The sequence below is a fragment of the Solanum lycopersicum genome, chromosome 8 (genome assembly GCF_036512215.1).
Source record: "Solanum lycopersicum chromosome 8, SLM_r2.1".
In the NCBI taxonomy this organism is placed as follows: domain Eukaryota; kingdom Viridiplantae; phylum Streptophyta; class Magnoliopsida; order Solanales; family Solanaceae; genus Solanum; species Solanum lycopersicum.
In genome coordinates, this window is record NC_090807.1 from 62,480,043 (window position 1) to 62,497,567 (window position 17,525).

At 31.5% G+C, this 17,525-nt stretch overlaps 1 protein-coding gene across 2 annotated transcripts; it reads right to left on the reverse strand.

Moving 5' to 3' along the window:
- Positions 1-2,936: 2,936 nt before the first annotated feature.
- Positions 2,937-7,179, reverse strand: TMT (gamma-tocopherol methyltransferase). 2 transcript variants are annotated; one of them, NM_001311188.1, is made up of 7 exons: positions 6,646-7,175; positions 5,098-5,264; positions 4,426-4,530; positions 4,094-4,297; positions 3,898-4,000; positions 3,707-3,809; positions 2,937-3,211 (listed from the first exon to the last, which is right to left on the reverse strand). In NM_001311188.1, coding segments are annotated over exons 1-7 (1,086 nt in total). In that variant the 5' UTR covers positions 7,049-7,175; the 3' UTR covers positions 2,937-3,210. The 2 variants fall into 2 exon arrangements, with proteins under 2 accessions (NP_001298117.1, NP_001233814.1); NM_001246885.2 differs by having other exon boundaries at positions 2,966-3,211; positions 5,098-5,267; positions 6,646-7,179.
- Positions 7,180-17,525: the final 10,346 nt, after the last annotated feature.

Here is a 17,525-nt window from a genome sequence, read left to right on the forward strand (position 1 = left end):
GATTTAGCAATTGAACAGGAGTCACAATTGTTTACATGAATGGAAGAAAAAACTAATTGAGACATTAAAGAATTTATTATTTGAGTAAACGGGTGACCCAGACGACTGTGCCACAACAGACTGTGGCCATCAGCCGAAAGAACCACCGAAGCCACAGGAACGCTTTCTGAAACTGGGTGGGCAGACGAACTTGTGCCAGGAAGAACGTACAGACCATGCTCACAGGGGCCCTGAAAAATCACCCTCTTGGTATTATTGTCTAGGATCTGAAAATCATTAGAGGTGAACAAGAGTGAGCAATTATTGTCTTTTGTGAATTGGTGAACTGAAAGAAGATTGATTTTAATAGATGGTCGTGGGTAAGGTTACCTAGGTGAAAGATAGCGATGGGGGTTTTAATGGTACCCGTGCCAGTGTGAGAAATATTAAGGGACTCACCGTTGCCAACAGTAATACCATTGGAGCCATGATATGGATTTGGAGCGTTAAGCTTGGATAGATCAGAAGTAACGTGCATGTTGGCCCCAGTATCCAACAGCCATTCAGAGGAAGGGCCGGCTTGAGATGCATAATTGGCACGGTTATCACTATTTCGGCTCTCCTCATACCGAGACCAGCAAAGAACAATGGTGTGTCCTGTTTTCTGACAGATTTGACGAGTTGGACGATCCCGCTCGTAAGTGCCCTGCCCGCCGCTGGAAGATGACTGCCCGCCGCTGCCGAAGGAGTGCAAGTTGTTGTTGTTGCCGTGCTGCTGACCGTCGTACGACGGACGACTGCCCTGCCGACCGCCGCGCCCGTGGCCTCCGCTGTTTCTGCCATAGCCGCCGCGGCTCCCCTGCCGGCCGCCACCATGCCCCCCGCGATAGTTCTGGCTTGCGGTGAGGGTGGTGGACGGCTCCATGACAGCGACTTCTCGGAGAAGAAGTTTGCTCTCCAGATCCACGTTGATTTCTTCACTTTTTAGCCACGAGGAGAGAGTAGCCAGGTCAACGGGCGTTGGACTGATGCGAACCGCCTGTTTAATGGAGGAGTAAGCTGATGGGAGCCCCCAAACGACGAACATGACGAGATCTTTTTCGGGAATGATTTCGTTCACGGTGTCGAGGGCTGTGATGATGGTGGAGACCTCGTCTAAATACTTCGCCATAGTTTTCGTGCATTTGGTAATTGTGTGGAGATGATCACGCAATTGAAAAATATGAGAGTGGGAAATTGATGCATAGCGTGTTGCGAGGGCCGTCCACAGGGCTGAAACAGTTGTGTAGGATCGGACGTGTTTCTGAACCGTGGGAGAGATGACCGCAATCAAACATGATCGGATCTGGCCATCTACGGCTTTCCAGGCGGCATGGGCCGGATTGGTTTTTTCTGATTTGTCCGTGGCGGTGATGACTGCCGGCGGCGGTTCTGTGCTTCCATCGACGTATTTGAGAAGGTAATTGACCTCAAGGGCTGTAAGACGGTGATTTTCCATGTAGGGTAATTTATGTCTGATAATTTTTTGGGAATCAGGGCATGAAGATGCCTGAGAAAGAGTTTAACGCCAGAAGGAAGTAAATCGAGAGGATCCAACTCGGTTGTCATGGCTGCCGCCGCCCAAGAGAAGAGAGGGGACGATCGGTGCCCTAAAGAGAGAAAAAAAACCTAGAGAAAAGAAGATCTAGGTTTTCTGGCTCTTGATACCATGAAGGAATATTGATTGTATTGAAGTGTTAACCTAATAAGGGAATACATGGGAGATATATATAGGAGATATAGGAAGGAGTACTAATCCTAATAGGACTAGGATTAAGGAGTACTAATCCTAATAGGACTAAAATTAGTACACAGTAAATACTAATATTATTTAATACTATCTATTATTAAAATTAATTTTTTATTTTGGATTCTTGATAGTGATTTTGAAGGGAAAAAAACTTTTATCAGAATTTTTTGTATAGTTAAATTCTGAAGAATGATAACTCTATGATCAAACAATGTTTTCTCAATAAATGAAAAAATATCAATAGTCAAATTTATTGGTTCTTATCTTTTAAAAATCTACCAATATATTAGAATTTTGTCATTTTAAACATTTCATCAAATAATTATTCTAGACAGTCAATTCAGTATGAGGAATCGCTCACTCAATTAGTCAATTAGCATTTTGTGGTAATTTTATTTTCAACAGGCTGTCAATAACATAATGTTATTTCTTCTTTAATTTAACCTCTTAATTATACTTTAAGAATTTGTCTACCTTTACTTTTAAAATTTAATTATTTCAATGGACCTACAAAGTTCTTAGTTGCACACTTCTGATGTCGTATTTATGTCATATTCTTTGAAAACTAATTATTTTTAGCAAATTCTATACGCACCAATGTTGAATTCTTCAAAAATATATGTCTTTTCACCAATCTAACACGCACGCGTTCAAGAATATATAAGTATTTTGTAACAATTTTTTTTATTATCCTTGTCTGTCCAGGAATGACAATGGGGTGGTGCGGATGTGGGGCAGGATGACTTTCACTGAAGTGGGTTTTCTAAAAGTTAATGCGGGACGGAGCAGTTGCGGATATATGTGATTTTTTGTTGGTTCAAAATAAATTTTAACTTTTTACATGTAATAAGAGTAACAGAGCATTATTTATTAAGATAATTTCTATAAAGCTACAAAAATATTAAAGATAGTTAATGAAAATAAAAAGTTATTTTTACGAATTTTATTTTTAGTATCAAACTTAACTAGAATAAGAAAATATCAAAAAAATTATGCAGGGCATGGTGAGACACGTTGAATATGAAAAAAGTTGTTATTCGAGCCAGCACAGGATAAATTAAAAATTTTGCAGGTTAAGCTCAACGTGCCCCACCACCACCACACTGCGAACACCCCATTGTCATCCCAATTTGTATCATACTCTTAAGTACTTATAAACCCATTAACATAATTAGCAGATAAGCTGAACAATTCTTCTTATAATAACTAGAGACATGATACTCTTTTGATGATTGGTTCAGTACAATGTGGCAATTTCACAATACAATATTTTAAATGGAATATTAAAATTTAAGGCTATTGTAGCAAATGTGGCAATTTCTTGAGCTTTGCAATCCAGAGTTCATTCAATGTTGCATTTTCTTTACTTAATAGATTAGTTTATTTTTCTTCCATTCCAAGATCCATAGATGTTGTATTATTCATCAGTAGCTAAGCAATAATCTGCAATAAGAAAATAAGAAATCAGAAAGTTGCAACTGACTGACTTGAGAAATACTGAAATAATATTTATTTTACATCAATCAACTACGTCTCAATCTTAAAGATTGATATATGCAAGCAAAAATCAGTCCTTACGTAGAGATTAGACATCACCAACTAAAAGAGGTGCAGCCATGATCAACTGATACAGGAGTGGCTGTCAAGACTCGGGAGAGGTGTCGATTGTAATCAAAGTTCAAAACGAAAAGAAGAGAAGGAGCCATGGCTGTGAGTACCAGCCAAGACCAACGATGTAGTTGGTCTTCAAACGGAAACAAATTGCAATAAACCAACTGAGTAATATGGATTGTAAAGAGAGTTTGTAATTGCAATATTGATAAAGCTTCAATAATTAAGAATCCTCCGCGAACAATAAAGTGTTGTATCGGTTTGATAAAGGCTTTCTACTTTTAGATACGATAAGGAAATTCTCATTTGAACAGGACCCTCACTTACTATTCAGGTTTTCGACATGTGATGATGGCAAATTTGATGAGACCTTTCTTGTATCCTTCAATCATCAGTGGCATTGCCAGTGCAGCTTTGATTGTCTTCCATCCTGATAAGGTAACTCCAATAAATCAAATACGAAAAAGGGGTGCCTTAAATTTTTAGTTGTAGTACACATTTGGCACGACACAACTTACCACTGCGTAGTACTGATGTGAAGCCCTTCCATGTCAGTGCTGACTTTATGACTGCTGGCCAAAATGGAGCAACATTCTCAGACCAGTCTTCTGCCTTGATATCCTGCCAGTAGCGAAAAGATTAGCAGGAACGAAAAGAGTAATGTTTGAGATAGGTTCATGACATAACTCATAGCAGTTAGTAGAATTAATTTACCTGAAGAGAATTGGATTGAAGTAACTTCACATAATCAGCAGTGGAACACCAAGCCGGAAGATAGAAGGCTTTGCATATCTTATTTAACAGCTCTTTCTCCTCTGGAGTCAGAGATTCCTCCGAAGGGGAAAGGTCCCTGTGGCACCATGTGACAAGGATGATTGTGCCTCCTGGTGCTGCCACTCGAGCTAATTCGCCAACAAACTAACAATAAAGGAAACGAGGTTAGGAGAAACACTATACAACAATTAGTGACAAGTGCCACCATGTACATTTACTGAAGATTCGAATATACATAGATAAGTAAAAAAGATGTATCGGACATAATGAACCTTTTCTTTGTTCGGCATGTGTTCTCCACTCTCCATGGACCAAACCAAGTCGAATTGCCCATCTGGAAAAGGCTGATTCAAGGCGTCTGCTACTTGAAATGAAACCTGCTCATTTATATTCCGGTTAATGAACAGAGAGGCAAATTCTATGTGAAAACATATAAAGATATCACTATACATTGTAGGAGTGGGAGCCAATAGGGGAAAGGTTACGTTGACATACAAATGATATTGAGGAGAAAACCAGTAAACTCTCCTCTTCATTAGCTTCCTTTAGGAATCAGTCCAATTAAATTAGTGTAAAGGGAATCCAAATAACTAACGCAAAATTAAGGGTTTTCACAACTAACTGAAAAAATGATCATACTAAACACTTCCTGCTGGATGCTGCAATATACAGCCATTGTACGTGTAATAATTATCACATGGCTTTATGTTCAGTACAAAATCTCCTGATAAGTATGTTATAATGATTCATTGAACATCAACGAGCAGAGATTTTGCACAATGAACGTAGTTTTAAGAACTCGCTCATTAAAACACATAGTATAAACTATCCTCAGTTCTATGAATCAACCATTAGTGTTTTAACTATTCATGAAGAAATGGTCAAGTGATTTAAGTCTCTCACACATAGCGTTATAAAGCAAATTCTAGCTCAAAAGCATATACCTTATCACCTAATCCCTGAGCATCAGCAAGAGCTTGAGCCCTCTCTGCTTGTACAGGACTCAAAGTGATACCTTTAGCTGTAGCGCCATATTTCTTTGCAAGGTACCTAGAACTGCCACCGATGCCACATCCAACATCAACTATGGACGTTGGTTTCTTCGCTGGATCTTCTGCACATATACAATATGCTTGTAAATTAAGGTACTCGTATATAAGAACAAGAAGAGTGATCGATTTCAGAATATATAACTACAATAAAAAAAGGAAGTTTCATGAACACGGTTTTTCATCATTCATGTAGGAAGATCAATCTTATAACATGCAAGTACTACCAAGTCCGATTATTAGAAAAACTACACGAGTAACAAAAAATCCTATGAGAAGCATGATCGCCCGCCAGTGGAGGATTATTTATATTTACCCAATCTATGCACTAATTTACCCTGTATAAATTGCCTTTGTATAACTAGATTCAGGACAATTATATCTTAGCCAATCCAAATCATGACACCATAACCTTCCCTTTCACTAATTTTCCAACCATGAATAAATCCCGAGTATATGCATCTGCAAATATCTATAGAAATACAAATAGTTGAAATAATAAGGGAGATACAGAACAACTATTGTATACAACTTATATGGAAAATGTTGGTTTATTAATTGCAACACGTAAGATAGCACAACAACAACATACCCGATGTAACCCAATTGTGTTCTGAAAAGGTTAGATTGTATACATACCTTACCCCTATCTCGCGGAGGTAGGGAGGTTGATTCTGAGTGACCAACATTTTATATATTCAAACATCAAATAGGAAACAAATAAGCTATCCATACATTAAGAACAGATACAAAACAAAAAAGTTCTTTTCTTTCTCACATAATACATCATCTACACCCTTCACTCTTCAGATTTCAGCCTTTTTGTCTTCAACATCTTGTTTCCCAATTTCCTGGACTCAAAGTCAATAGACCCCTTCTTTTTTCTTGAAAAAAAGTCCAACTTCTTAGCTTCTATGAATATAGACTAGTATAAATATCAAAGAAATAGAAGCCCAACAACCAGGAGCAGAGTTCTTTTTTGTTTTGTTTATTTCCACCCTGTTTCCGGTCGACTAAATCCGGGGAAATCCCGCATCGGGGTTGATTAAATCTGGATTCGCACCGGATAGTAAGTCATTACCAAATTGAGATAAAACGCTGCCTAACAAAGGATACTCCATATCAATGAAATTTAAATTCGACACCTCTTATTAAGGATGAAAGAGTAATTTGGTACCACGTGCAGAGCATGTAAGAGGTCAGGCTCATCAAACACTTTCGGCTGAAAATTACACTATTTATACATGATTAAAATTATTTTTTATATATATACCTATCGAATCCTTTTTTAAACTTTTTCATATTTTGAAACCCTAAAAATTCTTACTCAGCCACTATTGCTCACACCAATAGTTTATTTCCGATAGACTCTCCGTAATTAAAAAAATGAATAAGAAAACAGGCAGCAGTAACACTAATAATGTGAGAGAGTTCCATTTTTACCAGAAATAGCAGCAAAACTTAGAGCCTGTTCAATCATACGGATCTGAGCAGCACGATGATCTGAAAGTTCCACAGAGGATTTAGGTTCATAATATCCATGATGCATATGGTCACCCCAAATATCTTCCCAAATCCCAGAAGACTCATCATATAAATCTGCAATTCCTTTTTTCAGCTCCTGTTGATTCTGTATTCCAACTTCTACAGATGACGAAGACACAGCATTCATCGCAGCAACACTAGCCATTCTTCTTCTTCTTCTACTACTATTACAACAAGTAATGATTCTTCTTCTGTGAATCTGGGGTTTAAGAAGAGTGAAGATAACAGAGGAGGAAGAAGATGATGGACACGTGGGGTTCAATGATTGGATAGAATAAGCGGAATAGCATTGGCTGCCCATTACTATACTATATATATAAAAAATAATAATTGAATCGAAGAGAAAAAATTGGCAAATAATTGTTTGTTTATTTATTTTATTTACTACCGCAGCAAGATTGGAGTTTTGAGAAATTGAAAGAAGATAGTTTTGGCCTTTTTTTTGAAATTTGGAATATGATAACATCACATGCCAAAAACATACGTGGAATGTTAGATATCTTTAGTTTTCACTTATTTTTAGAATACCAAATTGGAATACTTTCTTTTTATCTCCGCGCATTAAAGTAAATTAAATCTGAATCACATATTATAAGATAATTTTTTCATTCAAATTTGTGCCTTTCGCTATTTACAACAACTCATATGGGTGGTTTGGTACCTCCTTATAGAAAATTATTAAATATTACTACCTCCGTCCCTAATTACTTGTCTACTTTTCCTTTTATTGTTATTTTTAATTATTTGTCTACTTTTTCTTTTATAGTTATTTCTAATTATTTGTCTATTTTGACAAATCAAGAAAGGACAATTTTTTTAACTTATTATACCCACAATTAAATGACTAATTACTTCGAAAAAATATAGAATTTTTCATCCACTTCATGATTAATAGGGGTAAAATGGTAAACTCACTACATCATTAATTATTTTCTTAACAGATGTGCCAATTCAAAAGTGGACAAGTAAAAAGGGACAGAGGGAGTATTTCTTTTGTCCCAATTTATGTGACATCTTTCGTTTTTCGAAAGTCAAACAGTTTAAGTTTGACAGATAATTTGCTCATGGAATCATTTATATTTTTTTATATAAAATTTATATATTTATAAATTAAGTCAAGAGTACTATGTGTCAGAATAATTGACAACTCAAAAAGATATATGAAAAGATTATGATAAAAAATAAATTTATTTAAATTTCAAAATTTAAAATGTGTCGTATAAATTTAGACAGAAAAATACTAATTTCTACTTGAATTTTTATTAAGTAAAATGTATGTTGAAATAAAATTATAGGTTTTAACTTTCAACAACTTCACAGATACTTCACATCTATGACAAAGCATAAGCTAAAAGATTTGATATATAAGGTGATGAAGTTATGACAAAGCATAAGCATAATTATTGTAGTACTTAATTGTACAATATATTATGTAAGTTATATTATTTATAAATTTTATCTTTATTTTAGCTTATTAATATTTAGAAATAAATTTCTATTAGGAGAACCATATTTATACAAAAAGATATTTAACTATCATTTTTATTTTTTCAAATAATTTTTGTCTAATATTGATATTAATCACTTAGATTTCGAGGGCTATATATAACAATAATTTATGTAGAGCGAGAAAATAAGCAATTAATCTAGGGTTATAACAGTAATCAATAGATGCTATTTTTCAATTAAAATGGCTACAATGACAATTCAAAATTAGGCCTAGAGAAAGAGCAAAAAAAAATTAACAATTATGTCTTCCAAAAATAGCTAATACAAGAGGCAACCATATATATATATATGACATTTTGAGACCAATATCCATGTGCAAAAAAAAAAAAGTTTGCTTTAAAAAAAATGGAAAACTAGAGTACAACAGTTGCAAGATCAAAAGAAATTTTTTACAATCTATTGTTAATATTCTTGGTAGTGTCAGTAGTGTAATTCTTAACTAAAAATTATGTGAAATCACAATTTCTGTTTAATGGCAGAGAATTTTTTTTATTGGGTTAATTCTCAAAATTACAAATGTAGATAATTCTTTCCCATATAATAATTTTTTATGAAATTAATGTGTTATATCAATTGCTAAAACATCTAGGTATAGTTATTTTGGTTGTCAAACAGACCTAACTATGCACAAACTATATCTTTTGATGGTACTAATGCATTGTTAGCTTGATGCTAACACAATATGTAATGACCAAAAATTTAAGGTAAGATATATCTTTTGGTCTATTTTTTAAAGGAAAAATTATGCGGTTCTGTAAATTTATATCACTTAATTAGTAATGACCATAGTTATAATTTGCTATAATTAATGCTCGCGACTAACATTATACATTAATTATGTGGGCTGACTTAGAATTTGTATAATTAGTCACGTTTGAATATGTATAATTCGACAGAATATACAATAATATCAATACATATGTATAATATACAATTATCAAACCGTTATACATGTACAATTCATCTCTCTCACTCTTTGCCTTTTCTCGCTCACCTCTCTTCTCCCTATACCAATCTCGCTCGCATATCTTCTCCCTCTACCAATCTCGCTCGTTTCTCTCCTCCCTCTTCAAATTTCTCTTGCTATATATACAAATGCATATGTATAATATATAATTATCTAACTAATATACATATACAATTCACCTCTATCCTACTCTCTGCCCTCTCTCGCTCGCTTCTCTCCACCTTCTCCCAATCTCGATGGCCTATCTCTTTCCTCTCCAATCTCTCTCCCCTCTCTCCTCCGACTCTGAATCTCACTTGTCATATATACAAGTACATATGTATAATATACAATTGTCCAAGCGATATACATATACAATTCACCTCTCTCACACTCTTTGCCCTCTCTCGCTTGCCTCTACCCTTTGCCCTCTCTCACTCGTCTCTCTCCTCTCTCTCCCAGTCTCACTCTCCCATTCCCTTCCTATAACATATAGCTGCGAATTATATTTATCAAACTATACCTATGGAAAGTAATTAAGCTATTTTTATGTGAAAATTTCTATATTACTTATTTGAACACGTTACAAATCAAGTTTTTGGGCTTAGGTCTTGTGCATTGCATGAACATCACTTTTTATTATAATACATATGAATATATTTTAGTATATCTTTTATTTTTATGTTCCTTTAAAAATAAATATTTACAATTACACACTCCTTCATTTTAAAAAGAATGAATGACCTCTTTTCATTTTTAGTTTGTTTAAGAAAGATTGACCTTTTTTCTTTTTAAAAGGTCAATTTTATATATTTAGCATAACTTTAATCAGGATCACGAGATTTAAAAGTCTTTTTTATTTTCTTAAATTTCGTGTCAAATCAAACTAGATCACTGTTTTTGAAAGAGTGAAAATATAATATCAAGCATGTAAAATACTCCCTCCATCCGGTATTGTTTGTCATAATTTCTATTTTTAGAGTCAAACTATAAAAATTTTAACTAACATTTTAAGATGCATTTTTTAATCATATTAATATAAAAAGATGGTAATTTATAGTACTTTTCATATAGCTTTAGAAAATCTAATTTTTTGTTTAAAATATCGAATTAATGTGATCTAATTTACCTTTGAAAATTAATCAAATTAACTTTCGATTAGCACAACATAATAAACATTTCTGGACGGAGGGAGTATGTCTTTTTCAAAATCAAAGATCAATTTTAATTTAATTAATCAAAAAAAAGTTTGTGTGCGTCATAAATATTTCATTCCACAATAATTATGACACGTGGGTCTTCATATTTAAAAAAAAAAAAAAGTGCTTGTTATTGATATCAAGAAGCACGAGAAATCAAAGGCTGCTAGTTTTCTTTGTAAAAGTCAACGTTCGAAAAATATATTTGATCCGAATATCGAAAGTTGTAGCATGAATTTAAATTTAAATTTATTTTTCGTATAAATATTATATAAGTTAGATCAAATCAAGATGGAAATCCAAAATCAAGCTCTTTCACCTCTTGAATCAAATCAAATTCAAATTTGACATAATTTATATTATTATTGAAAGAATGACAGGAATATTCTCGAAAATTGTAACACTCATTATATTTGAAATCATATAATATAATTATTGTGATATTTTTTTTATTTTTATTATTATTTTCCTCAAAGTAAATTTTATTATTTACAATATATCAGATATCGATTAATTCAATTCGTAAACTAAATAGTGCCTATTGGCTGTTAGTATATGTGTAACAAGTATCAAATGAATATAAATTATAATTTTGGAAATAACTTAATCCGCAAACTAAACAATCCTTATTGGCTATTAATATATGTATAAAGTATCAAAGTGAAAATAAAATTTTCTTAGTCCCTATCGTTGCTAGTCCCACACAATCACGACAAGATATTATAAACCCAAAAATATTGAATTGATTGATTGATACTTTTTCAAAAGTATTTAAGTTCATTAGAATAATCTTTTGTTGAACTCAAATCGCGTGTAATGGGGTCCACATTAGAATTTTGGTTAAATTCAAATAACATAATACAGTCATTATAACAAAAGCAATTTTTAGCAGCATTAAATATTGACACTAATAAAGAGTGTTAAAGTCTTTACCGGCATTAGTTAAGTGTCATTAGAACCAATGTCACTAAATACTTTAGAAACATATACAAAGAGTGACAATTGATGCTAAATATACATACTTAGTGGTAAAAAATTAAATATCGCTAATGATCATTTTGTTATAGTGAGGGGTCATTCGAAGATGATACTTCCAACAAAACTTTTTCTCATATCTAAGACTCAAAACTAAAATCTCTGATCGAAAGTGAAACAGTCCAATTATTGTACTACAACTCAGATCGATGGTTCCGATGTCTAATGTTGACCGATGTTTACCTGAATATACTTTACTGTAAAATGCTATATATAGACTATTGTGATTTGTAAAAAATATATATATATATACCAAACCGAATAAAAAATATATGGCTTGTGGCAGTAAAGATGGAGAAATTTCAAACAATAGCAATTCATCAAAATAATAGTTAACAAATGTATATTTTTCATATCGGAATGTATATTATACGAAAATATACACTTAGGCTGATTTGTGTCTTCAAATTATCTGTTGCAAATGGGCTTTTGGGCTGCTCTTTACCATTTTTTATAATTGGGCCACTAGCCCAATTAAGTGAAGTAAGGTCTTCAATATTTGAAACAGAAGTAAAATTAGGGGTATTTTTCATTGATATTCGAATGGCAGTTAGATTCAAAGTTATTCCCACCAAATATTTTGTCGACAGGCAAGTGTTACGTCCTGCCACTTTTACAAGATCGTGAAAGATTCGTGATTAGTTGTTAAATATCGCACGAAATATTACGAAGACTCTAAGTCCATGACACATGGCTATAAAAAAAAGTGGTCACCATTGTTACACCTAAAATAAAAGGTAAGGAGAAGGTGGTTCAATATTTCGATTCAGAAAACATTTCGAGGACGAAATTTTCATTGCCAAAAAGATTGATTTTTATATTGATAATATAGTATTGTTTCGTTTATATCAAATTAGTATACACAATAATTTTAATACTTAAGTTAGTATACTAGTTATGTTGTTATTTTGGTATGAAATATACCAACACAAACTACCAAGTAACTTAACCAATGTAACTCGTTTGTTATTTAAACTATCAATGTATATACATTGAACAAATTTGGTGTTTATAAATTATCTCAAATATGTCAAATTCACCAACACATCTACCAAAGAGGTTCAATATCTAAAATACGATTACTACACGATCACATTCACAAATATACTTGTTAAATAGTGGTTATCAAGGTGCTTATTTGTATACTTGTGTCATTTACCCATATTACATTTTATGCTGTATATCAGGTATTTTGTGCATAGAAGTGAATAGAAGTGTATATAATGTATTTATATACTTTTATACACTATTATATAAAAAAGTTTACTATGACATTTCTTAGCTTTATTTATTTTCTTTATGTATGTATTCAATATTTGAATATTTGATACATATTCAAAGAATTTAAATAAAATATGGATTATTAAACCTAAAAGAAAAAAGTCACCTATTTCAATTTAAAATCTAATTTTTTGAGAAATTATAAATTGGAGCTTTTAGAGTTGACAATAGTCCAATTTACAAAATTTAATGGATTTTTGGATTGGTTTTGAGCAAAAACTGCATTTTTAATTCAAGAAGTGGAGCATTTTATGCGTATAAAAGTGTATCTAAGGTATTTATATACCCCTATACACTATTATACAAAAAGTAACTAGTTTTTTTTTTTTTCTTTATGTTTATACTAAATCTTCAAATATTTAAAATTTATCGATAAATTTAGAGAATATATCAATGTATTGAACCTTAAAAGAATAAAATGTTAATGGCACATGCCCAACACTAAAGTTAGGGTATGAATATATCACAAATAAAACCTGAGAATTTATTTCACTATAAAGCATGATATATATATATATATATATATTATAATATATAGTTTTGAATTTTCCTTGCAAAAGTACATTTGTAGTACAGCTAGATTCATGTAAACTTGAAAACATTATTATTTCCTTGTTTTGTCTATTAATTTTTGGTCTGTGGAGATTTAATTTAATTTATGATGCTGTCACCTTCTTGATCATGAAACTGTTTGAATCCAATTTTGTCCATTTCTAAAAATATAAATGCTTTATGTGTCCCTACAAGCCAGACAACCTAATATTACTAGTGTATATTCAATTATGAAAACAACTTCTATTATTATCACGATCGTGAAATGTGATGAAATGAATAGAATTTCTTTTCATACTTAATCAGATATCTCGAGTTAAAGTTTACGTCTTTCAAATTTATCTTCTATCTAGGCCACAAGTTTTTTCGTCCCATTCTTAAAAGTACTTGTATCAGTATAGTCTTTGAGAAATTACCTTTTTCATACATCGTGACGTTGAACTTGACTTTAATGCTTGTTCATGAGTGTGCTTTTCCTGGATCTTATATAGACACGATACGAATTCAAATTAGCTGGGATGCGATATACCACATTTATAAAAATAAGGTGGAACAGTTTTCATTTAATACTTGTCTGCATGAATTATTGCATTATATTGGTGTCCAAAGGATCAATGAGGACCCCCACCTATTCAAGCAAATATGCTTATCATATAGTTTACTTATCAAATTGTTGTTATTTGATGATACATTATTAATGTTAATTTTGTTTTAACTTTGGAAAATTATATATAAAAAACTCGATCAATTCAGTCCAAATTGACTTCAAAATTATTAAATTTAAGCAATCGAGGCCTTTTTTCTCTTCATCTATTTTTTTACTAAAAAAACAAAATTGTATATTCTAAGCAATTATTGCATGTTTGGTTATTTTACATATCTGAGTAATTATTGTCTGCATTTTTTAAAGTAATAATAATTGATAAGTGCGATGTCTCCTTTGACTTTGTCATAGTGGTCTTCTCTTTCTCATTATTCTATCACCAAAATTCAAACTTACAAAATACAAATTTGATCTTAAGCATATATTATGTAAAAAAAAATTAAATTAAATCTATTTATGTATAAAAAGTGATATGATTTATCGAACAAACATAAAAGATCGAAATAAGTGCACATATAAGTTTAGAATAAAACACAAACACTATAATAAAAATAACTTTTAGCGGTATTAAATATTGACGCTAATAAAGAATGCGAAAGTCTTTACCGACATTAATTAGGCGCCATCAATGTCGCTAAAGGCTTTAGGGACATATACAAAGAGTGACAATTGCCGCTAAAAATACATATTTAGCGATAATTAAGAATTAAATATCGTTAATGGTCATTTTTATTATAGTGAAATGATGTTAATATGTTACGTATAATTAACTCACACATTATGTTACTTATAGCCTCAATGAATTTGTCAAAGGGCCCCAAAAAATAGAAATAATTTGTAAATAGCACTATAAACAACTTTTTATAAATAGCGCTTGCTGTAAACAACTTTCTTTTGCCTAGATAACAGTATCTTGTATATGTGTCTAATTACAAAATGCTCTAAGTATGTTTTATGCCATGTGCCTATCCCACCTATCCCGATAGGACCCTACAAAAAAAAACGGGTTGCATCGAAGAATACCTATGCACTATGTTCCGTAAAGAAGATAGCGTTGAGATGTGGGTCTACGATGTGATACTATAGTATAACCGGGGGAGATACATGCTAACTATGGGTAGGAAGCAGGAATCACTATGTAAAAAGGATTACAGATCTCTTATATCTCTTATACTACCATCGATCAACAGAGCGCAACAACCAAAAAAAGAAGTTAAATTAGAGAGGTAATCGGTATACTTTGATCGGGGCGGGGGGGGGGGGGGGGGAATCTTTGGATCTATCAAACATACAGGGAATTTGGAGGTAGCACAATGTATATTATACAACATTTAATTTTAATTTTAACTAATTAGTAGTATATGATGATATTGGATATATACAGTTATGCTTTAAATGAAATGTCGATTTCGATATCTCAATAAAGCCAAAATAATTGGTAATAAAGTTGGAAATAACATAATTGAGGAAGAAAATAGAACAATGCGTATAATATACATATATGGATAATTTAATTGAGAAAGTAAATAGAAGTACTAATTTAATATGGATACATAATTAAATATGTGACCTTACTAGAGGGTACTGCTACTGTATTGTTCAACGTGGGCTTTGAATGCACAAAGCAATGTTGGGGGCCCATTTGATATTGACAAATTTGGACTTATATTGGACTTTTGATAATTTAAGACCCCTATTGAATTTGTCAAAGGGTCATTAAAAATGAAAAATAAATTGTAAATAGCGCTATTAGCGCTCAAATTGGCAGCAAAAAAAAAAAAAAAAAAAAGTGTGATATTGCTTACGAAAGAGAAAAGTATTGAAAATATCTTTAAATTTGATATAAATTAGTAGTTTTATCTTTGAAATATTGATAACCGTAAATGCATTAAGTAAACTTAAGTACATCCTCGATCTTGTGATATGAGAGAAGTATATCCCTAAATTCTCGTCAAGTTTAGGGGTGTTTTCAATATTTTCCTTAATTTTTTATTAAGAGTCTTATATTTATATAAGAGTTTGAGAACCACTTGTTTTGTCATGTATTGTATATCTAGGGTATATTTAAGTTTAATTAATTAAGTATATACGTATTTGTAAGACCGCAACTAATTAAAAAACGAAACTAATAACTTGCGCCGAATTCAAAAATATTTTCACGAAATATAGTTGTATTTTCGTATCTTGAACCATCATATAAGGGAAAAAAGGATTTTTATCAAAATTATGGCGAATAGTTAGGATTTCTTATATAATATATTGAGCTAGATTTATTTTCATAAAAAATTATGATAACCGTCAAGAATTTGTGACCAAAATCTTGGAGTTTAAAGTGACTTTAAATTTGATATACAGTTTTTACTATCATTTTAATTTTTAATTATAAAAGTCAATCTAACCCTTAAAAATATTAAATTAATCTATCCATTTTGTCATTTCAACATGTTTTTTTTTATCAAGCTTAATAAAAAATTCCTACAATTATATTCTTGAAATTTTCCAACCAAACCATTAGAAATCATTAAGGATACACAATATAAAGTAAATGGAATAAAGTGTGAGAACATTGTATATACACATATAAATATATATATTTTTGTCATATACATTTATAATTATACAATAAAAATATTCCTCTTCCTAGTTTTTTTTGCCTTTCTCTCTTTCTCGTTTTATACAATTTTCAAATTGTATCTAATTTCTTTCTTTTTCGTTTTATACAATTTGATTCAATTGTATATTGCTTGTCAATTCTCTTATGTCTTTCTCTCTTTCTCATTTTATACAAATTCAAATTGTATATAATCGTTCTATATACTTATGATAATACAATTCGTTTTATACATTTTTTTTTATACAGTTCTCTGCCCAAATGTCTTTCTCTTTCTTGTTTTATACACTTCGTTTTATATAATTTGCTTCAACTCTATATGTATAGTGAATTATACAGTTTCTATGTTTGCTAGGAACGCAATTATGCAAACTTTGCTATAGCATACAAATATAAAATTTTTATTTACTATATGTGAAAGTTACCCTTTATTACATTAGGTACGACCACACAATTAATAAAATTTTAAAGCTAGATTCTTCATCTAAACCAAGTTTAGAACAACGTAGAGGATATAAGTTTTACATGGTCTATAATTATCTAAAATTAATTAGCTCAATACAATGTGATTTTTCGGTAAATATTTTTTAGATACCCCTTGCACCTCTCTAGCTCTACTCATCTGACCATCAATAATTAGTATTTACAATCACCACCATCAAAGCATCATTATCATGATAACATATATTAGTGATTACTCACAATTATTTTATTAATCAGATGCATTGATATATATTGACATTTTTATTATCACTATTTTTAATTGTTACAGTCATCGAAATATAATTATGTGCTACTACTAAACGACTAAGCAATATAACCTACCGTGCATCAACGGTAACATCTTAAAATGTGTGTTCATATTGCAAGGTATTAAAACTCTTAATATTAATTACTTATTACTTATCATAATATTAAAATTTGCTTTTCAATTTACATGTGATCTCAAGTAAAATGTATGTATAAATAGCATTAACTATATAGATCCTGTTTGACACACAAAGAAAAGAGGAAAATTTACATCAAATAGTTATTCATTAT

Bases quoted from the DNA above. Each gene is read 5' to 3' on its own strand.
- TMT (NM_001246885.2), bottom strand. From the start codon at position 7,048: ATGGGCAGCCAATGCTATTCCGCTTATTCTATCCAATCATTGAACCCC. The intron at 5,268-6,645 runs GTAAAAATGGAA...GTATATGTGCAG, and splicing joins AAGTTTTGCTGCTATTTCTG to AAGATCCAGCGAAGAAACCA. The intron at 4,531-5,097 runs GTATATGCTTTT...ATAAATGAGCAG, and splicing joins CTCAGGGATTAGGTGATAAG to GTTTCATTTCAAGTAGCAGA.